Source organism: Mauremys reevesii, linkage group 7, assembly GCF_016161935.1.
Source record: "Mauremys reevesii isolate NIE-2019 linkage group 7, ASM1616193v1, whole genome shotgun sequence".
Classification (NCBI taxonomy): Eukaryota; Metazoa; Chordata; order Testudines; family Geoemydidae; genus Mauremys; species Mauremys reevesii.
In genome coordinates, this window is record NC_052629.1 from 100,621,722 (window position 1) to 100,646,027 (window position 24,306).

The 24,306-nt window shown below is 40.3% G+C and overlaps 1 protein-coding gene across 3 annotated transcripts in view; it reads right to left on the reverse strand.

Annotated features, from left to right (window-relative positions):
- The window catches only part of ERC2 (ELKS/RAB6-interacting/CAST family member 2), an 801,227-nt gene that overhangs the window by 388,524 nt on the left and 388,397 nt on the right, over positions 1-24,306 (reverse strand). For all 3 annotated transcript variants that reach the window (XM_039482087.1, XM_039482086.1, XM_039482085.1), the window contains one exon: positions 6,472-6,607. In XM_039482087.1, coding sequence (XP_039338021.1) covers positions 6,472-6,607 — 136 coding nt within the window. The remainder of the gene's footprint in view (positions 1-6,471; positions 6,608-24,306) is intronic.

The following is a 24,306-nucleotide window of genomic DNA, read 5'->3' on the forward strand; positions in this document are numbered from 1 at the left end:
ATAATACCACTGGTAGAGGAAGGAATGTGTACAACTTCCTTTACCAGTCAGAAAACCAGCATCCCTGTTATCCTGTAGACCAAAACAAGTATATTTCTTGTTCCAGCTTGCCGTAAAGAGAAGTATTTAAGAAGTCCCTCATCCATGAAAGACTGGAGTCACCACGAAGTGTTTGAGAGACCATGCATGTTGATCACTATAATTTCTGCTCAAGTCATCTGCTTGGAAGACAGATGAAGAACCAGGGAAGAAAGGGGATGCCTGATATACCAGTCTCAAAGTCACACAGCTTCTTGACAAAATGGACAAGGGCAGCTCCTCCCTCTCTTACTATTTCTGTAATATGTGTCAGTCTACCTGGTGTGTCTCAGGATTCGCACAGATCTGCCCTTGATTTGTGGAAGGAAAGCTCTGAAAACCATATAAGTAACCTTAATTTCCAAGACATTATTCTGAAGTCAGGCCTCCTCATATTTCTGAAGGCCCCTAAGTTTTATAGCAATCCAAATATGACCCTAAAGTTATGCCTGAAGCATCAATCACAGTTTAAGCTGACAGTTAAGGGAGACTGAAGTGAATTCCCTCAACAGACATCCTTGGGCACTGTCCACCACAATAGGGGTTTAGAATCTTCTGAGACATGATCACTAAAGTCTGGAGATTGTCAAGCCAAAGAAGATAACCAGCTTTGAAGGTGCCTCATCCTGAGCCAAGTGAAAAGTATTGTATGTGCACAGGATGCCATGAGACCTATAAGTTTCAGGAAGAAACTGATGATGTTGTGAGGCTGAGGTTTCACAGAAATTACTGACTTCTGAATTTCTTGAAACCTGTCACATAGCAAGTAAGCAGTTAAAGACTTAGGGACAGAACCTCTGTCCCTGCTCCAGCTGTATAAACTAGATGGACACCCAGCTAACTGATTTCCTTGGGTTTCCCCTAGGGCAGTGGCTCTCAACCTTTCCAGACTACTGTACCCCTTTCAGGAGTCTGATTTGTCTTGCGTAACCCCAAGTTATACCTCACTTAAAAACTACTTGCTTACAAAACCAGATATAAAAATACAAAAGTTTCACAAGAAACTATTACTGAAAAATTGCTTTCTTTCTAATTTTTACCATATAATTATAAAATAAATCAATTGGAATATGAGCAGTATAAACAAGTCATTGTCTGTATGAAATTTTAGTTTGTATTGACTTCACTAGTGGTTTTTATGGAGCCTGCTGTAAAACTAGGCAAATATCAAGATGAGCTGATGTACGCCCTGGAAGACCTCTGCAGCCCTCCAGGGATACATGTGCCCCCGCTTGAGAACCACTGCCCTAGGGAAATCTCCAAGTACCTTGAGCCAGCTCTATGGTCTCCCGCACCAACTCCTTCCCAGCTCCAAATGTAGGAGCCCTGCCTGGGGAGAAAGGGGATCTGGCCAGAGCTACACTGTGCTCCAGCACAGGATATGTCCTGAACTGATATATTAGACCCTTGGAGTCACAGCCAGCTGGCTATGGCTTCACATATTATCAAGAATCTATTATACTTGGTCAAAGAATTTTAGGTCACTCTTTACATTAAGGTTGCATTTATAAATGGTTTATAAAAGATTAATAGATTATTAACAGATGTTATAAGCATATAACAGACATGAGTAATATGCGTTATAAGCACATCCAGTAGAAGGTGTTACAGATGGATATAAGCCACATGAATAAAGCAACATATTGAGCTATTGGACTCTACAGTAATGTATAAAAATTGATTCGCCATGTATTAAAACATCCATTAATAATTTATTAACCATTTATATACTATTTATAAATGGAACCTTAATATAAAGATTGACTATGTTTTCCATTTTATCTGGTTGTTAGTTGGGACAACACTAAAATCACATCTATAAATTCACTAGAAAGGATTTAAGCAGAAGCCACACAGGTTGAAATTCTATCTACTGATATAAAGCAATATCATACCTTCCAACTGATAAATATCCATATTCCAGCAGTCGGCTAATTCCTCATTGGGAGAGAAAATGAGTGGGCACAAGTTACCTCATTATAATCTAATTAATTTACAATATGTATCATTTAGAACAGAGATATTAGAAAGCAAAAGCCGAACACAGTAGAAATTCAGTATGCTCAGAAATGTAGTCAAAAGCTCAGAGACCTGCAGAAAGCAGCAGTACTGCATCCCTCCAGCCAGATTCTTTGTAACTAAATTTGCAGGAGTATTTATATTATGCCAAATAAATTAAATTATTTAATATGACCAGGTGCTAAAGTTTTAAGTCAAAATCACCATCAGTCAGATGCCTCAGATGTCAATCAAAATCACCTCTGAGCTACTGCCAGCACTCTGGGTCAGTCTAGTCTTTTCTATAAACATAGTCATTTGTATTTCCAAAAGATGTCCATTTCACATTTCAAAGATTTCTTTTACATCTGACATTGGTTTCTATGAGCTCTCTATTCCTCACTTACCCGCTTTTGAACACTTGTTCTTTAATCCAACCTGCTTTGCACCCCTAATCAATGGAATGAGAGCCAGTTTAATTCACTGAGGAAGCGGACAGCAGAGGGAGAATACATCCAGTCCAGTGAAAGCACAACAGACATCAACAGGGAGTGGACAGAAAGAAGTCAGAGCAAGGAGTGAGGAAAAGTTATCCAGATGGCCAGTCATCAGCAATGGGAACTAGTAAAACCAGGATAAAACTTGGATTTCATTGAAACAGAACACAACACTAGCACTGACCCTGATCACCTTACTTATGGGTTAGATTGTGCCACAGTAAGGAGCAGTGTTGAGCTACCTCTTCCAAGAGAAAGCACTGATAAGCATTCTATAGCAGAGTCTGTCCCGGAGCTTCAGGCACACAGAGGCTGTGGGCCAGCTTCTAAGGCCTTTGTGGTGGTTCAGGATATCAGTAAGCCCTGTGCAGTCAGCTAAATCTGCTGGCTAGTGCTTTGTGGTGGGAAGGGGTAAAGCTGTGGCCCCACCTCCTTTTCACTTCTAAGGGAGTAGAGAAGGAACAGTCCAGCACTCCTCCTGAAAGCAGGGACTGCAACTGCCCAAAGGGAGATGGAAGCTCATTGTACCCTGACCCTTCACATATGCACTTAGGGCCATGCAGAGTCTAACTCTACATCATGGATACTACTCTGATCAAGATGCCCTACAATCTCAATTCCTAAGGTATAAATAAAGATTTGGTATCACTGACTTTTACTCACATTACATTATATCTTGCAAAGTGTTGAGCATCTCCTTCAAGATGCTCAGAACCTTCAACTTTCAGTGAAGTCAGAAGGCACCTAGTGGTTCAGAAATCAAGCTACCAACAATGAGGTAACTTTCAAGGACCAGTGCCAAAGCCAGATCTAAGAGAGATTAACCTCTTTTTTTGTTTTGTTGGATCTTTTCATGCCTCTTTAACCTGTGGGTCACTGTCCCATGGGAATAAGGCCCTCATGTTAGAGAAAGTTAAAGCACTTTCCATTTAGGAAGAAGTCATTCAGTTTTTCTGAACAATTGTATCAGACTTCCCCTCTTTTTACCTACAATATGCCAGATATACTATTACTGGGTATATTGCTATTTACAGAAACAAGCATCCAAAGGTTGTAAACATACCCAGGACAGAAACAACACATCTTTTAATTTCGTGATATAGATAACCACAGCTTGTGCATTCCTTCTCAAGGTAAGTTTGTTCTATTATACAGGAATTAACACATTATAGCTGACATTTATTTCCGCTTCATGTAGACGTCTAAAATATAGATATTAAATGAAAAATTAATTTAATTAATATAAAGAATATTAATTTAAAATAATTGTTCTTGATTATTTAACATTTTCATAATTAATTACTGGCAAATGTTTGATAGCAACTGAGTTGCAGAAAAGGGATATATCCGAGGCAGAATTTATTCTTTGAAAATTCAGCCAAGGTATCACTCTGGTACTATTTGATTGGCACATTATAATTATATATAAGAAGATAAAATGAGAGAGACATGAAAGCTCCACATGGTATTCTCTGAGGGTACCACATCAAAGACTCAAAAAGAGAGTTCTGAAACTATCTTTTAGTGGATGTTTCCACCACAACAGCCTTCTGAATTATCAATGGCAAAAATAAAGTGCTCTCAGGCTGTTAAATTAACTTCTAAAAACTAATTCAGTGTTCTAAATGGTAATTCTGCACTATAGAAATCTAATTTTATCCTTATAAATTACATGGTCCATGGTAAGCCTACATAAACGTCAAAATTTCTTTTGTTAAAAACCCAGATAGTATAGTACAGTGCAGTGCAGTATACAACACTGCAATTTATAAAATATCCAAGAACCTGGCTGATGTATAATATCCTATATCTGCTTCTTACATACCTAGCAGCTGTAGAACCAACACTGGGTAGCAAATAGTGGTGTTAAATTCTCCATATTGCACACAGACACACTGGAAACACAAATACAGTACAAACCACATGCAGGCCAAATTTCATCTATTACAAACCATTCAGGGGGCCATTATACCACTGGATCAAGCAAACAAGCACCTGGCATACTGTAACTTAAACTTTACCTATATATACTGATTCCAGGTACCCCCAGGTGGTTCACAGAATTTTATAATATTAGATACTTTTGATCAGAGGTTATTTTTAGTCAATTGTCAGAGAAAACTAAATAATAACTGAATGTGGGTATCAAAATTATGTGTTAGTCTCTGGGCTTGGCTACACTTGAGAGTTGCAGCGCTGGGAGTTTACAGCGCTGGTCATCCAGCTGTGTAGGAACAGCGTTGGTGTGTGGCCACACTCACAGCTACCAGCGCTGGTGTGTGGTCACATTTGCAGCGCTGTTGGGAGTGATGCATTATGGGCAGCTATCCCAGTGTTCAAGTGGCAGCAACGTGCTTTTCAAAAGAGGGGGGTAGGATGGGGCTGTAGTGTGACAGGGAGCGGGGGAGAGAGAGAGAGAGAGTGGATTTTTGGAGCCAACACTGTGTGTTTAGCTTCCTGCCTTGCAAAATCAGAAAATGTTCCCGATCCCTTACCCTTAACTCTTAACTGCAAACAGCCTGCATCCAACGGACTCCCTCTCTCCCCTCTGCCCCCGCTGTTTCTGTCAAGCAAACACTCACTCCCTGCCTGTCTCATTCACAGGGGTTATCTCATTTGTGATTGTTCACAGTCAGGTACAGATTGATCACAGCAAACAGGAGGTGTTTGATAAGCAGCTCCCAGAGCACCAGAGCTCCGAGTTCACAACAAAACAAAGAGAGGCTGCATAACAAAACAAAGAGAGTAATTTAGTTAAAAGCATTCTGGGATATCTGCTAATACCCTGGAGGCCAAAAACAGCGCTGATGTGTGTCCACACTTGATGAGCAGCGCTGGATCACGAGCGCTGCACTCGCTACACCCCAAGCAGACCAGGTGTTCAGCCAGCGCTGCAGCCAGGGAGTTGCAGCGCTGGATGTGCCTTGCAGGTGTGGACAGTTACTAATTGCAGTGCTGGAAAGCCTCCACCAGCGCTGCAACTTTCAAGTGTAGCCAAGCCCTCTGCTACAATATAACTTCTTCTGTACACATTGTACCATTGAATTGTATCAGCTGATTATCTTGCAGAATCTTTATCTCTGAATTTTGATGACCCATTAACTGTACAAACTCTTCTGAAATCAACTTGTCTTTAAATATGAGGAGCTGTTGGTTCATGAAGGGTCTGCTTTTTCCTTGTGATACTTGTTTTTTAAATCTTTGAATGTTTATATGTATATGTAAGAATAATATAATGCTTAACCTTCTATAATTATTTTACAGAGAAAAACACATAAAACAAAAAATACGTTCACATTCGTTTCATTTTGAGATAAGTCAGGAAATGGAAATGGAATATCCTTCTTTCATTTACACTAAGGGAAAATGATGTTACACCGAAGAAAAGACCAATACATTCCATTCAGCATTCCTCCAAATTACTTATACATAAGTCGGGTCACATAGGGTCACATAAGTTGGGTCACATAAGTCGGGTCACATAATTTAACTTCTAAAAACTAATTCAGTGTTCTAAATGGTCACATAATTTGGTCCAAAGAGTGCAAGTGAAATGAATGGAAGAGAGAAATGTATGGCTATATTATACAGATTTAAAATTCTCAATTCAAATCAAGAAGTCAGCATTTCATATCTATGATTAATATTGAATGTATTTAGCAAATTCTCATTCGGAGTCTTCTTATTCTGCATTACATGGAAGATCCCCTTCTAGCACATATTGGACCTAATCTTGTGAGGTTATGAATGCCTCCTCTGATGGGAGTTGAGTGATCACTGTGTTCAGGTTCAGACACATTATGCATCTTTGAAACAACACACAAATTGGAAAATACTGGCAGTTTTAAAGTGTAATTAATAAACCAGCATACAATTATGAATTAATATATCAGCTCACCTGCAAGTGCTGAGAGTTGTCTGTCATATTGTCTTCTCGCCTACGAACTTCTTCCAGCAACTGAGCATTCTTCTTTTTTTCCATTTGTTGATTGTGCTTCAGATTGGCCACTTTCTTGTTTTGATCTTTCATATGTCTAAGAATTGTATGCATATGCCCGTTAATGCTGATGGCTACAATCATGTATCTCTTGCTACAATTTAAACTTGTGAATATGACTTATCACCATATGCCAGGTTTAAAACATAACATTTTATCCTGTTTTTAAAATGATACATCAAAATGGTCTAGATGAAAAGAAATTTCCAATGATAAAACAAATATTCTGGCCCATAGATTATATTCATCTTTGAAACCTTCTCACAATACATATTCCAAACACTCTTTATGCTTAAAAAAAGATGTATAATCTCACGATATTGCTGTCACGCAACATAGTAGAGATAATTTTTTCAGAGTCTGTTGTATGTTTAGCTGAATGTGTTAGTTATGAAGCTGCCTGCTTCAAAAAGAATAGTTTCTGACAATGGGTCTGATCCTGCAGTCTTCACACAGGCATTGGCTTCACAGACAGTTTTGCCTGAATAAGGATTACAGGATTGGGCCTTGCAGTAATATTTAATTATTAATATACAGGGAAATAATAGGTAAAGAATACTGAATGTTCCAGCTGTGCTGTTTGCTGAAGTATGCGGCACATTCATATTTTTACAGTTCATTTAGGGGTGGCTTTTGGGGGGAAAAGATGTAAACCAGAGGAGCCTTATGTTTTTAAATAACATAATTCTGATTTCTACAAAGGAATTAAGTAAATAAATCAATTCCTGGCTAGCATTCATGAAATTAGAAATATTTTTTCAGAATTAAACATTTTATTTTGTTAAGACTGAGCTCAACTTAAGCTAAAAATTATAATAAATTGTTTCAAAGTTGACTCATATTTCACTATGAATCCTATTTATTACTTACGAATTCTCCTGCTTCTTGTAGTTAGAATATTTCCCTGGATGAATGGGGTAAAACACCTTTTTTGCCATTTATCCTACATCATCAGCAACTGTCATGTCAAGCTCTAACAAAATTCTTAGAGCAGCATTTTCTACCTGCTTGGGTTACTAGATATTATTTTCTTTGACTTTCTTTTGATTCTGAGGAATTTGCTTCTTTTTATCTACATAATAATAAAGTCATGTGCAAATTCCTAATCAGATCTACAGGCTAATCCTTTTTTGCCAAATGAAGGGGATATTTTCCAGTGCCTATAAGGAAATTCCCCAGTTGCTTCTGAAGTGGACACTTTAAGAAAAGATCTAGTTACAATGTACATTTGCTGCACAGATATTAGGATGCTGCAACAATTGGGCCATGTTTTATCATTTTAATTGTTTTTTCTACTGACATGGCCACCTACTTCCCACGATGGCTCCTGCCATTTATTATTTACACTACAAACTTCCATGTGAATCTCAAGGAAAACACATTAGATAAGAATGGCATAGAACATATTTGTAAGTACAGCATCATTATACAGCAGATAGTCTATTATTATTAATGGAAAAATCACCAGTAACTATGTAAGAGTAAGAATTTATAAAAGCAGTTAAATTAAAAACTAACAGTACTTGAAAATAGCCTACTGTATTTCTACCAGGAAAAGCCTTAAAAAGTTTCAGGGAACAATGCTGTCTGATCAGAGATATAGAACTCTGCTTACTGCAAGTACTATAAAATTAAACGAATTTTCCCCAGATCTCAGTCCAGCCACAGAGACTGAAGAAGGGCTTTGCTATTCTGAAAAGAAATTTGGTAGACAAAAGAGCTGAAACCTCTATTTTTCCACTGAGCAAAACTAAAAAGGGCCTGATTCTTTGTTGTTTTCAGCACCTTACTTAGTCATTTGCAACAGTGAAAAATGAGCGTAAAAGGCTAACATCATGATTTGATAGCATTTTACTTTTACTTTGCACTGGCATAAAGGACTACACAAGCTGCAGGGCAATGGAAAATCAGGCCCAAGATCACTTTTGTTGGACAATCTCATATATTCTGAGATCAAGCAGTAGCAACCAGATTACATGGCTATCTTTTAAATACTGTTGAAGGCAAGGGCACTGATGTCCAAGAAACTAACAATGACTGAAACAGGACTCAGAGCATATTTATTTCTTTCCTTTTTGACATGTTCCATTTCTCCCTTCCAGTACTGGGGAAGACCCCCTGCTAAATCCGTGGCAATGCAATATTCTTTCACACAATGTAATTTCTATATATTACCAGAGTGCTTTATATTACATCAATTAGAAGTTAAGATGGCAGAGTAAGAAACTGGAACATTATTCTTCACAGATCATTACTCAGGGTTTCTCCCTCTCTATATAATGATGGATGCCAACATATAATACTTTGTTCCTTGGTGACTGGTTTTGCTTAGAGTGCAGAGTGGAATGACTTGTATCCAGTGCCGATAAAAGCTGTAAGGGACAGCTTCTGAAGATAATAGAGACTTGGGTTTTACTGGTAGACCTTGTGTCTGTGGAAAGAGAGAGCCTGAAGTCTTCACAGACTCCTTTTGTACCCTCCTTCTACCCCTTTGCAGGAGGGAGGGTGAGAGGATTCAGAAGTGAGCTGAATTCTAGAGGTAGGCTGAGAATGGTCTATCCTAAGTTATAGGTCATATGTTGGGAGTCCTGTAACCCCTGTACTGAAATCACTTCAATGCCTGGTACATGAGAGCTGTGGGACATACAGCACACCTCCCCATGTTAAGTTAATAAAGTTACAGCCTGCCACTTAAATCCATCCCTGTGTCTGCCTTCATTCTGTCCTGATCCTGCGAGAGATGGAGGGAAGATGGGAAGTTAGGTGGCAGTATTACATCATCACATGCTCTTTTTCAGATTATACAATAGGACATACAAATGTTTCTAGAATTTTAGACAATGTAGCACCTTCTGTTATTGACTACTACATAGTATATGGCAGTAAGAGAACTGCTGAACTTCATACAAATGTAAGTAGGCAAAGCTGATATGCAGAGCTCTGCCTCATTCACTGTGTGAAAGAGGCACTTTACAAAGGCTGTAGAAAAATAGTAAGAAAGTTATAATGTATTATTTAAGAAAGAGTTTTTGATCATGTGAGTATTATTATTTGTATTGCAGTAGTGCCTACATCCCTCTATCAGGGACTAGGGCTCAATTGAGCTAGGCACCATACAAACAAATCAAAGACTAGCCATGCTCTGGACAGCTCACTGTATAGGGTTATGATAAGAGGCAACATATAACCAGACAAGTGGATGGAGGATGTTTAGCAGTAAAGGTCAGTATATTTGCAGAGCATTAGTACTATAATCGCAGAGCTCACAGTAGAGATTGCATCCTAATATGCATACACAAAATAGAGTTAAGGTTGCAAGTGGAAACCCCACTGACATTCCTTGACTACTGGGTACTTAAAATGCACAACTAACTGTTTCTTGAGAAAGGTTTTGAGAGACTCTGCTAGATTGTGGGTATTTTGTATATTTGTTTAATTATTTTTTAAAGAAAAAAGAAATATAATTTTAAACTATATTGCTAGAAGTCTCCGGAATGCTCTCTCTTGTGCACTCCCATCCATATTCAACAAAGTGCTTAAGCAGGTCTGTAACTTTAAGCACATTAGTAATCCCAATGACATTAATCGGACTAATCACACTCTTTGCTGGATTGAGACCTCATTGGACGTGTCTACATTGCAGTTAAAATCCATTGCTGGCCCGGGCCAACTGACTCAGGCTCATAGGGCTCAGGCTAAGGGGGTGTTTAACTGTGATGTAGACGTTCAGGCTTGGGCCCTAGGACCCCAGAAAGTAGGAGGTTCCCAGAGCTTGGGCTGCAGCCTGAGCCCGAATGTCTCTTCCACAATTAAACAGCCCCTTAGCCTGAGCCCTGCAAGCCTGAGACAGTTGGCATTGGCCAGCTGTGTGTTTTTAATTGCAGTGTAGACTTACCCAGTGAGGACTAGCTTCTGTATAATCCTTTCTCACTGAGGGCCAGATTCTGCCACTCTACTTTCACTCAGTGGTGTTACATTAGCGGGACTGCTCACAAAGTGAGGTCACCCTCAGTGGGCAAGATTGACACAACCCTTACTCTGCTGTGCAGATAAGGAATAGGGAATAAGGCCCCCTCCTACCTCCCACTCATAACTTCTGAGACTGTGATTCCAGCTGCAGTGGGGAGAGAGAGAGGGAGAGAGAGAACAAGAGCTATTTGCCTGACACTCCTTGCTGTGAGCAAGTGGGTGAGGAAGGGGCGGAGGAGTAAGACCCTTCCCTCTCCTCTGCTCTCTCCCCACCCTCCACTAGCCAGCCAGAGTAGTTAGCTGGGACACAATAGGGGAAGAAGCTGCTCTACAAAAAGACTCTCTAAAATAACTTCTCTCCAGAAGAAGGAGAGAGCAGGGGAGGATTGTGACTCTGATTCACAATTAATTCTCTAGTCTTCTGGGGCACTGGACTATGCATCACCCTTCAGTGAGGTCAGACCGTAAGGTTACAATCTAGCTCACAATTTGGCTGAGCATGCACCCAATTTAATGAGACAAAGACTCATTTCCTGCCCCAGTAAGTGCATTTCAAATAGAGCTGCAATCCTACAGAAAGATCTGGTGCACAGGCCTTAGAATCTTTCAATTTAAAATGCAGATGTGCATGTACCAAAATATCACACACAGATATGCACATGTAAATTTGCTTACTAACAAGTGGATAATCGGCCTTTTAGAATACAGTATTTTCATATGTTTTGTGACCACTTTTGACAAACTGAAATTCCCCTAAAGCTAAACACATGGGTTGGTATTTGAACTTTCAGTGATTTACGTCCTTCTATATAATTATTTCCAACGCAATCGCTTTTATCAAAGGGTTTTCATGATAATATCTAGGAAGCAAAATAATAAAAACAAGAGAACTTTTATTTTTAGAGACTGACCCAGAAAGAAAGAACTCTGTGTTTGTGTTGTTAGTTTTCTTTATCTTTTTAGCGTAGGGAGCAATGATCTGTGACGACCCTGCTTTCACCAATGCTTACAGGAGAACAAAGCTTTTTTTTTTTTTTTTTTTTTGCGCAAACTATTGCTGTTGTGGATGAAACTGTCTGTGGAGATGCATTAATATATTTTATGACCATTCAGTCAGCTTTGCAATGTTTCCAGCCCTCCTTAATGTCTCTCTCTTTCTCAGTTGGAAGAGTAACTTATTGCATTAAATGGAAACGGAAGCTATCATGACCTAAATGCTGCTCAATTTAGGCCGGCTATTGGGAAGCTCAATACCCTTCACTTTTATAGGATAGCCAACAAAATTGCTATCCAGGGTATCAGAGAACTTGATACAGATGAAGTAATGGTACAGGAATGTTAGGTTTTCACCAAGGGAGCTTCAGAATGGAAGGTGAGAGCTTAACAGCTTCAAACTTAACAACAGTGATATTTACCAAAATGGGGAACAGAACTCTGAAATAAAACAAGGCACTCAGTGAACTAAAAGCAACAAGTGTGCTGTGCAATTTCCCTATTCATTTCCTTTTCTGAAACCCTCAGCTCCAATGTGACCACTTTTTTAGCAAACTGGTAAATTTGATGTAGCTTGCTTCAGTACTACGACATGTATGTTTTCTCTATTTGTTTTATTTCTTATCTGAAATGTGTTAAGAATTAACTATGAATTTAGCTCATCTTCCTGTAATTTTCAAAACATATTTAAGAAATCAAAGATATATGCATACAGAAAACAGTTCAAGACTAAGACAGGATGGTATCCATTAATGAAAAATAAATAAAGATAAAACAGAACTATAAGAATAAAAATAGAAGACAAATTAAAAAAAAGACAAAGATAAAGCCAAAAAATGAATACATTTGGAAAGACAGATGCACTGTACAGTAGTACTAAATTTATGCTATATAGTTGGAGTTAGATGATTAACAGAGACTCATGGATAAGGTAACCTGACTCGAGGCCCATTTACTACCGGTGTCTTTTATACTCAATTTCTAAGACCAGAAAATAGAATTTGCAAGAAAAGCGTATACTTGCCAACATTCCATGTTGTTGTATATATTAAAAAGCACAACCCTCTTTGCAGCAATTTATTTTCTCAGCTCAGTTAGGCAACACAATAAAAATTTTTCCTGCTTAAATCACCCTTTGGTTAATTCAATCATGTTTTGAGTTACACAAAACAGTAACTGGAGTATGACAAACTGAACTCCCCCAGGCTGAGACAAATAATCAGGAGCTGAGATTTTGGGGCACTGGAGAGTTGGAGGCTTTTTGTTTGTATCTTCATTAAAGACTTAGAGAATATTCGAGAGTGAGGGAATCTTATCTCATACCCAGATGAGGAACACTCCTCTCTGACATGGTATAAACCAGGGGTTCTCAAACTGGGGGTTGGGCCCCATTATGGGGTCACGAGGTTATTACATGGGGGGTCACGAGCTGTCAGCCTCCACCCTAAACCCTGCTTTGCCTCCAGCATTTATAATGGTGTTAAATATATAAAAGAGTGTTTTTAATTTATAAAGGGGGGGGGGTCGCACACAGAGGCTTGCTATCTGAAAGGGGTCACCAGTGCAAAAGTTTGAGAACCACTGGTATAAACCCAGCTCCATAGGTGCTGGAACTAGGGGTGCTGGCTTGAAGTGGTTTAAAGTGTTTAAAGTTTGGTTCAATCGCTATCAGCACCCCCATATACAAATTATTCGAGCACCCCTGACCAGCTCCCAGATGCATTATTATAGACACTCTCTACTTTAGATATGTCCTTCAAGTTGACAGGAGTAAAGGTCCTGAACAGAGAAATATTTTCTTCCCAGCCGCAAGAGGCCACCAATATCATGCCACAACAGCCCCCTGCTGGAGATGCAGCATCATCTTTAAGTCAATTCAATTTGATTTGGGAGTGAGGAGCAAGAAATACACCAGATGATGGTGAGAACCACCACCACTGGGTCATCAGGTCCACTACAACAGATTTAGGAATTTAGTTTAAACACGGTCTTTTATCACACTGTAACTTGTAAGGAAATGTTAATGCTAGGAAATACACAACAGTATGTGTCAACAAATAATCAGTAACAGTTAGTGCTAAGAAATAGCCGAGATATTTCCATCCGGTTATACTGCCAGATTATTGGGGGGAGGGGGGAGGAATAAAAACCTTGTGTATCAGTTTGAAGCTGATTCTTAGATATAAACAACAAAATGGGTTTAAACACACAGTTCTCTATTATTTACTTAAAAAAACCTTCAGCAGCTGGGTGAAATCTTTTCTATTTTTATAATCATATGCCAATCCATATGTTAGAGGTATTGTGCAAATCCAAATGAAAATCAGCCCACTTCATATATGGTAGATCAGAGGTGGGCAAACTACATCCAGCCTGCGGGCCACATCCAGCCTGTGGGACCATCCTGCTCGGTCCTTGAGCTCCTGGCCAGGGAGGCTAGCCCCCAGCCCCTCCCCTGCTGTTCCCCCTCCTCCACAGCCACGCCGCCACATGGGCAGCGCTCTGGCCAACAGAGTGGCATGCTCCTGCCGGGTGGCACAGTTGCCAGACATGCTGCTCTGAGCAGCATGGTAAGGTACCCAGGGCTGGGGGGTTGAATAAAGGGTGGGGGGTTCTGGGGGGGGAGTCAGGGGACAGGGGGGATTGGATAAGGGGCAGGGAGCAGGGGGCGGTTGGCTGGGGAGGAAGTTTGAGGGGGGCAGTCAGGGGACAGGGAACAGGGGGGGTTGGATAAGCTTGGTAGTCCCAGGGGGCATGTCAGGGGGCAGAGGTGTGGATAGGGGTCGGGGCAGTCAGGGGACTGGGAGCAGGGGGAATAGATAGGTGGTGAGGTCCCGGGAGACGGTTAGGGGCAGAGGGTCCCGGGAGGGGGCAGTTAGGGGACAAGGAGCAGGGGGGGTTAGATGGGCTGGGGGTTCTGAGGGGGAGAGTCAGGGGACAGGAAATGGGAGGGGGCAGATAGAGGATGGAGCCAGGCTCCTTGCGGAGACACAGCCTTCCCTACCTGGCCCTCCATACAGTTTTGCACCCCCAATGTGGCCCTTGGGCCAAAACATTTGCCCATCCTTGGGGCAGATCTTAAGAATATTACCATTTCTGCATGGAAAAAGGGCACATACACTGTGAAATATCTCTTTCTGGCCTAACAGTTTGATGTGGTGTTCAACTGAATTTAAGCAGTGTATTATTCAGTTTAGTATGATTGGATGTTATGGTGCATCCTTCCAATGAAAAATGGTTTTCCAACATAGTGCAGAGTAAATAATAAACTAATTTACATTTGGCCCCTATAAAGGGGTTTGTATTTTCTGACTGAACTACCTGCTTCTTGTCATCACCCTTCCCCTCCAGTACTTCCTATGCCAGCTTCTTTCCTGTAGTGTGCAACACAGAATGGCAAATGATGATAAACTCTAATCCTGTTTCAAAGAGGACTAGATTTAAGCACATTAACAAACTATTAATGAATGTCAGGAGGCAGCAGATGGAGCATGGCAGGCTCATGCAGGGTAGATTCACACTTCAGCTTGCCATGAACTAAATGTTTGCATAGACAAACCCTCAGTCCCCATTTATGGAGGAGGTCAGCACATCTGGCCTGTGTGGATGTGGTGCCATATATGAGGAGTGTGGATGTGATTCAAAGTGTAAGTGAAAAGCCATTTGGTTCTTTGGTTGGGTCCTTGTTGTGGTGTTTGTTGTGGACATTAGCGTCCTTTCACCTTGCTCGCCACTTACCTTTGGCAGGAGCCCAAGTCTCTGAGCTCTTGCACTGCAAGCCAAAAGGATCTTTTGGATTGGAAATCTCAGTATATTATTTAGTATATTATTTCATGTACTGGAAGATCCTCATTCCCTCGAATACAATGGCACTCCCGAAGGATTCTCATGTCATAACAAATTTGGGATAGGCAGATGTGTGCCACAGGTGTGGTGCTGATTTTACTGTGCACATAATGATCTGAATGACTGTATTATGTTGAGAATTAACAAGTGATGTATGTGTTCAGATGGGGGAGCAGTATTCTATAGTAGAGCAGTCAGGGGCCAGTGAAGAGGTCTCTGAAAGTTTTGCATGCCAGTATTCCTGCCAGTTTCTGGATGAGATTTATGTGCATCTTTATTCTGTCATGGATTATTTTAAGGTTCTGGTGGCATGTGAAGCTTCAGTCTAATGTCACACACCAAGACTCACTACAAAAGTCCCTGTGCAGTCCCACTCTAGGCTTTCAATTTTTTAGATGAAATGCTGACACATTAGTCTTCATAAGGTGTGGTTTTAACTGCCAATAAATGAAATATTCTTCCATGGTTTTAAGGGCCTTGGTTAGAATTTGTTCTGTTGTAGGTAAATCCATTGCCTGTGTAGTCAGAGCAACATTACTAGCATAGACAGATTTCCATGATGATGTTTGGGGAAGGTCACTGGTGTATATAGTAAACAGGATTGGTGCTAGGACTGATCCCTGTGTGTCAAAGTCACTTGGAGTTTAGCATATTACTTATATACAGCCCACTATATATAAATTAGGAAGATTGAGACAAAGTGGTCATAAGTTTCTTATTCAAACCTATTTCAATTCATTGTAATCAAGAATAGTTTGCTTATAATCTGCTGCAGTGTGTAATAATTCTGACTTTCTCACTGATCGCTAAGTTTTAGGTAAAGACATTACAACAAAACCAACTTAACTTCCATAGGGTTTCACTTAAAAAAACCCCCAAAAAACAGCAAACTCCCCCCCCCCAAAAAACCCTTTGCCTTCCTTTTACATTTAGAATTGGCACCAAAACATCCCTTAGAATTACAGCTCTTGCACACTACACTGATACACCTGTCAGAGGCAGAAGAGGGAAGGGTTCATTACAGGGGTAGGCAACCTATGGCACGAGTGCCAAAGACAGCACACAAGCTGATGCTCACACTGCCCGGGTCCTGGCCACCAGTCCGGGGGGCTCTGCATTTTAATTTAATTTTAAATGAAGCTTCTTAAACATTTTAAAAAACTTATTTACTTTACATACAACAATAGTTTAGTTATATATTAGAGACCTATAGAAAGAGACCTTCTAAAAATGTTAAAATGTATTACTGGCACGTGAAACCTTAAATTAAAGTGAATAAATGAAGACTCAGAACACCACTTCTGAAAGGTTGCCAACCCCTGGTTCATTACATCAGGGTCCTGGTCAATTAGAATAAACTGCAAAAAAGTTTAGACATTACAGAAACTTTCTATTTCAGCTAATGCATACCACAGTTAAGTTTTCAGAACATGATTTCTTAAATGCAATAGATTGCTGTATTTTCCGGATCAAACTTTACAATTTTCCTGGAGCAGCATACTCAGGAACCCCCTATCTGTAGTTTAATGTTTCATTATATTATACTTCCTATAATTCTTTCAAACCGTTTCACCATTGAAATTTATGTAAATTGTGGCGACATAATTTGTAGCTGTCTTGGAAGATGCAGCACATTATGCAGTCGTTTCCCCCCCCCCCCAAAAAAAAAAGAAAGAAAGAAAAAGAACAACCTTAACTAAGTATTTTTCCCCATTAATACATGCATAACAGATAGGAATATTTGTTCCTTTCCATTTTTCACATTTTGAAATTGTACTCTGCAATGAAATGAATAAAACAGATGATCTGTTATGTGGGTGGCAGGAGAAAGTAATCAATGAAGCATAAGAAATAGACAAATTCTCTGGAAAGAGTTCAATTAAAATAATATTGTTTAAAATAAATGTTTTAAAAGCCTGAAATGTACTTTTTATGGGTATAGGAAGTTGAGTGGATCTTATTGTCATCTGATCTTTCATCTTACATGTTAAAACTGCAGAGAAGAAAGGACAAAGGCATGTGGGACTTTACAGGTGAGAACAATGTGACCTCACAGGTTTCATGCAACCAATTCTGCCATCCAGTAAAGAAATACGTTACATCCAAATAACAACCATACTACAACCAATATGAGATAAAGGTATAAAACAAACTGTTGAGCATCATTTCAGTGTAGGAGGACTTCAAACAAGTATAAAGGAGGAAAGATGAAAAAACTGACACATTTGTCCAAGAATTAGTTATTAATTTCTGAGATGGTGGGGCTATTTAATACTAAACTTTTTTCAATTATATCCCCTCATTGGTATTTTAGGGCTAGACTGAACCTTTGCTCTGAGCCCTTAAAATAGGGCAGAATATAGCTATGCTGCTCCAAGAGGAACTCCCAGGAGCCTCAGAGTCTCAAAATCTCTTCTCTGTTGCCTCTTGCTCATGGAAGGAAAGGGAGAAGGAGAATAATTTTCTGCAACTTTTTACAAGGCATATCATGTTCCCCACCCACATTCCAGCTCCTCGCTGCTGGCCAGTGCATAGGAGCAGGAAATGGAGCCTTGGCTCTGCCTGCTTTCCTCTTCACTCCTTCCATTCACCTGTTCAAGAAGGGTACATGCCAGGCACACAGCTCCTACTTTACCCTGCCCCGTGCTTGGGCCCAAGATCTGGGGGAGCCCTAATGAGGAGTGTAGGAGGGGGTCTTACTCCTGATTACTTCCCTGTGCAACCGCATTAGGGCTAATCACAATCTGGACCTTAAACAGAAAACTTTAGTAGGGAATGGCCCTCAGACACTACCATGATGGAGACCACATTAGCACCTAGATCAACAGAAAGAAAACAGAAACACCATATCACTTTATGTTAAAATGGGTATTATTTTTAACTATGTTAAACGTTTTTCTTGTTCTTCTAAAAGAATATTACAAAAGCTGACATCCTATCCAAGCAGCAGGACATTTCACTCCTTTACTCCAGCATTTTAAAATTCCATTCAGCAGATAGATATAGCTAGGTCTCTTTCAGACTTCATCTTACAATAGTGTATAGCTATAGTTACCTCTCAAATGACTTGCCTTCTGACATTTACAGAAAATCAACCCACTGCTAAGTTCCTAATTTTAATTAGATGCCTGGGTACCTTGGCCAAAAACTAAGCAATGTCAGCCAAAACTAGGCAATGTCAGCCAAAAATAAAAAATGTTTCATGCTCATAATAGCCTTTATCTGATACCACAAAATACATTTTTTTGTTTTTTTAAAAAAAACTTCCAAAAATGCAAACATGCAAAATATTGCTACAAGAGGAAGAGCAGAATTTGTAATATTCCCCTAAGGAATACTTCATTTCAACAACTTTCATCACATTAAATATTATTACAGTGGGACTACCAGTCAGAGCCAATTAAAAAACTTCACCATTGCACCAGAAACTCTTACACTTCACTGCCAATTTCATAGCAAAAACATGCAATACACCATGTCTGGAATAATATACAATAGGAAATAGGATTAACAAAGCTCTGTTTTATGTCCCTAGCACAGGAACAAAATATAAAAATACAAAATGAAATAGTCTTACCAAAAACATGATAGACCATGTTTTTAGTACAAAAGAAGTTAAATTTTAATTGTATAAGTGTAACAATTTAGTCTAAACAACTAAGCATTCTTAAAGTATTCATGGCCCCAAACTAGATGTGATGAAAAATCCTATAACTCTACACGTTAATTTAGAAAGAAATCAAACAGCTAGAATAAAATTCTGTGGAAGATGTACTTTAGGAAGACTCTTGCTGAGGTAGCTACTTAAAAATATTTTTCTGAAGCAATATTTCTTGAAAAATAGAGTATGACAATTTATTATATCTACTGGGTTCAACTAATCAGCCTCATAGAAGATGCTGTAAAGATTTAAGACTGATCCTGCAAAAGCTATATATGTCAATAACTTAACGCATGTGAGTAATCCCATGGAGCTCAAATACTTCTGTGGGATTCCACATGGACATATCTGCCTATCCAGATCTGACCTTATACCTTAAAAATAAAAAAAATATACAGAAAACAGGAAATTTCTTCCATTAATGTAGGTGTTGTTTTTAAAAAAAATCCATTTTGATCTTTGAATTGAATCAAACCTTAACAATAATGTATCTTATTTTAAAAAATATTTTAACTAATTAAACAAAAATACATTTGCTACATAAAATTCTTAGGATTTAGGGTCCAGTCCTGCTCCCACTGAAGTCAATGGGCAAATGAGAAAACTCCCATTGACTTCAAGACGAACAAAATTAGGTCCATATTTTGGAGTCTTACTGAAACATAAAAATCTGTTAGTATGAATATACAGACCTGAAGAACAAATATGTTGTTTTGTAATCATAGAATCATAGAATATTAGGGTTGGAAGAGACCTCAGGAGGTCATCTAGTCCAACCCCCTGCTCAAAGCAGGACCACCACCAACTAAATCATCTCAGCCAGGGCTTTGTCAAGCCAGGCCTTAAAAACCTCTAAGGATAGAAATTCCACCACCTCCCTAGGTAACCCATTCCAGTGCTTCACCACTGGAAATAGTGTTTCCTAATATCCAACCTAGACCTCCCCCACTGCAACTTGAGACCATTGCTCCTTGTTCTGTCATCTCCCACAACTGAGAACAACCTAGCTCCATCCTCTTTGGAACCCCCCTTCAGGTAGTTGAAGACTGCTATCAAATCCCCCCTCACTCTTCTCTTCTGCAGACTGAATAAGCCCAATTCCCTCAGCCTCTCTTCATAAGTCTTGTGCCTCATCCCCCTAATAATTTTCGTTGCACTCTGCTGGACTCTCTCCAATTTGTCCACATTCCTTCTGTAGCGGGGGGACCAAAATTGGACACAATACTCCAGTGCTGAATAGAGGGGAATAATCACTTCCCTAGATCTGCTGGCAATGCTCCTACTAATACAGCCCAATATGCCACTGGCCTTCTTGGCAATGACGGCACAGTATTAACTCATATCCAGCTTCTCGTCCACTGTAATCCCCAGGTCCTTTTCTGCAGAACTGCTGCTTAGCCAGTCAGTCCCCAGCCTGTAGCAGTGCATGGGATTCTTCCGCCCTAAGTGCAGGACTCTGCACTTGTCCTTGTTGAACCTCATCAGATTTCTTTTGGCCCAATCCTCTAATTTGTCTAGGTCACTCTGGACCCTATCCCTACCCTTCAGCATATCTACCTCTCCCCACATCTTAGTGTCATCTGCGAACTTGCTGAGGGTGCAATTCATCCCATCATCCAGATCATTAATAAAGATATTGAACAAAACCAGTCCCAGGACTGACCCCTGGGGCACTCTGCTTGATACTGGATGCCCTAGACATCGAGCCGTTGATCACTACCCATTGAGCCCAATGATCTAGCCAGTTTTCTATCCACCTTATAGTCCATTCATCCAATCCATACTTCTTTAACCTGCTGGCAAGAATACTGTGGGAGACCATATCAAAAGCTTTGCTAAAGTCAAGATATATCACATTCACTGCTTTCCCAATATCCACAAAGCCAGTTATCTCATTACAGAAGGCAATCAGGTTGGTCAGGCATGACCTTCCCTTGGTGAATCCATGTTGACTGTTCCTGATCACCTTCCTCTCCTCCAAGTGCTTCAAAATGGATTCCTTGAGGACCTGCTCCATGATTTTACCTGGGACTGAAGTGAGGCTGTCTGTAGTTCCCCGGGTTCTCTTTCATCCCTTTTTAAAATATGGGCACTATATTTGCCTTTTTCCAGTTGTCCGGGACTTCCCCTGATAACCACGAATTTTCAAAGATAATGGCCAATGACCATTATCACATCAGCCAACTCCCTCAGCACCCTTGGATGCATTAGATCTGGACCCATGAACTTGTGCATGTCCAGCTTTTCTAAATAGTCCTTAATCTGTTCTTTCACCACTGAGAGCTGCTCACCTCCTCCCCATTCTGTGTTGCCCAGTGCAGCAGTCTGGGAGCTGACCTTGTCTGTGAAAACCGAGGCAAAAAAAGCATTGAGTACTTCAGCTTTTTCCACATCATCTGTCACTAGGTTGCCTCCCCATTCAGTCAGGGTCCCACACTTTCCCTGACTTTCTTCTTGTTGCTAACATACCTGTAGAAACCCTTCTTGTTACCCTTCACATCCCTTGCTAGCTGCAACTCCAATTGTGCCTTGGCCTTCCTGATTACACCCATGTGTGCTCTAGCAATATTTTTATACTCCTGTCATCACAAATCTATGTCTAGATTGTTAAGCCATCTAACTGCTGTTTCGTCCAGGGTAGCAAAGGATTGCAGTCAGCCCTCCAACCTTCTCGTCGTGCACTCCCCCACCACGTTTGACTGTCTGCATTGCTGCCCCCCCCACACACAGTTACACTGCCAAGAATGAGCTAAGGCAAAATTTTGCATTGTGGCAGCCACTCTTGCCATTCCAGTTAGCAGCCTGTTAAGCGTAATCTAGGACGTGCATCCCAGGTTGCAAACAGGTGGATGAAGGCTAGGGCTTCTGAAATTTGTCAGCATGCCTGTCTCTCTACCCCAGAGTTGGTGCCACTCTGCAAGAACAGAGCTGTCAAACCTGATATGCCACTGTTCATCTGAGATTGGCACTAACTGGGCTGGCAGCTCTGGACATGAGTTCATGAACAGCTGCCGTAAAAGAATCTGACCAAATCAGTCACGGCAAGTCACCAGGGACTGGAGGTGTATGTGTTTTCTTCTGGACGCAGAAAGGGTGCCTTGCTTATTTGTAAATGTTGGAGGCACTGTCAATCTTGCATATGTAGCTGGTTGTTTTCTTCTGTCATAGCCCTCCTTGCAGTTTTAAGGGTAATGGCATCTTGTTGAAGTTTTGAGGGAGCTATGATTTTAATGTGTGGCTACAGCAACCACTAATGACATAGGTTGTTCTGACTGTGTTCAGCGCTGAATCAATTAGATGCGTATGCCAGCTGCTGCCTCATATTGTGCTGGAATGAAGACCAGCACCAGCACTGAGGTTCATTAAACAGTTGCCTCTGCTCCCCAAAAGGTGCCCACTAGCTTCTGGATCAACACAGCATGGGAGGTGATCTTTTTATTTCAGTGCTCTAGATGGAACTGGTATGTTAGACTGCAGCAATTTGATTCCCAAATAAGTGACAATTGGCTGGGAAAAGAGTGGAAAATCCTCAACACAGACTGTAAGGGCTTGATTGGCCAGGCAATTGTTCACATGGAATGTTGTGGTCACCATCTTAGATTCAATTTAAGTGTCCATTGATGAAGGTAAGTGTGAAACTTCAGTGTCTTGTAGATTGTTACTCACATCAGTGAGACAGATGTCATACACATATACATACATACTCATCAGCATTAGTTGTTGGTACTTCGTAAGTATATATGTTGAAAAGAAGAAGAGCTAGAATGGATCCTTGTGGGAGTCTGTTACAGAGATGTCTAAGCCGGCTGAATTTCTACAATGAACCAACTTTCTAGCCCTTTTTGAAGGGATCTTCAATGTCTTGGATGTTAGGTGAATTACTTGATCTTCAGTACACTGTCCTTGTCTGAAGCCAGCCTGAACTAAGGGCAGTTGTGGTTCAATAACCTCATTGATGCACATGAGAATCAGTCTCATAAGCGTAAGCATCCATGTGACACAAATGAGAGATGGATCAGTAGCTCACGGGATCTCCCAGGAGTTTTCCTGATTTTGGAATGGCTACAACCTTTGCCCTGCACCAGATTTTTGGGATGCAACTGTCCTGGCAAGGGACCAGGGAGTAGCCAGTTTGGCATAATGGTCACAGCTGGACTAGAGTCCCCACATCAGGAACAGTAGTTGATGAGCAGAGATCAGAGGAATCATTAGAGTCAATAAGCAAGAGTCAGGGCCAAAGTCAGGCCAAGACTGCAGACTTGAGATCAGAGGTAGTACCAAGCTAAAGTCAGGAGGCAAGAATTAGGGTCAGGATCAGGTTAGGATCAGAGAACAGGAGACAAGGTGAGGTCTGGGAGTCACAGCAGGTCAGAAGTCTGTGTTGTTGCCCAGATAACTTCGTGGGGCACCTTCCAGGGTTAAAAAGGATGGTTGGCCAATCAGAGGGCCACTGGGTACTGTCACTCTGGGTCCTTTGGACAGCACTTCCTGTGGCGCTATTCTCTACAGTACTCCCTGGCTGGAGCTCTGCATGGGCTCCTGGTAGCACTATGGGGACATCATCCATGCCAGACTCTGCAGACCCAGATTCCAGTCCCCTGACAGAAACATCGTTTGAGTAACGGCAGCAGCCTAGTGAAGTCGGAACTCCATATGGATATAATCCAGGCCTGGAGCCTTTCCTCTTTTCATAAACTTTATGCCTTGGTGAAGTGTTGAGAGGGTTATTGAATGCATTCATGGCTCAAACATGCAAGGAAATTATTTATTCACTTAAAATCCATAGATGGATTGGTCTATGGAAATAGGTATCATCATGATAAGAAAATCCACACTCATTTTAGACTGAAATGTTTGAAATAATAAAGAAAACACAGTTGAAATAAGCAGCCTTATTTTCTTCAAGAAAACTCTAGTGCTCAAATTGCTAAATTAATCAAGAATACCTAGATTATAAATTATTCAGATTTACAATAAAATAGGTTATTAAAGACAGATATTTTAATAGGCAAAAGTATCTAGCTGTGCTGTCATTTGAATTTTATATACTTTCAGGATTTAAAACAAAAACTACACATTTGCAATCCAGAAAAAGGATTATGTTCTTCAACCTGAAGAATGCCTAATGTCCAAAACATCCTTGAGTACTTTAATCTGTTCCTTATGCCTAACTCTTCTTGCTTTACTTTCGTTGTCTAACCCATTTGACATGATGACCAAAAATGAGAAAGAATATTTTAAATGCAAAAACAAGATGAATCATTAGA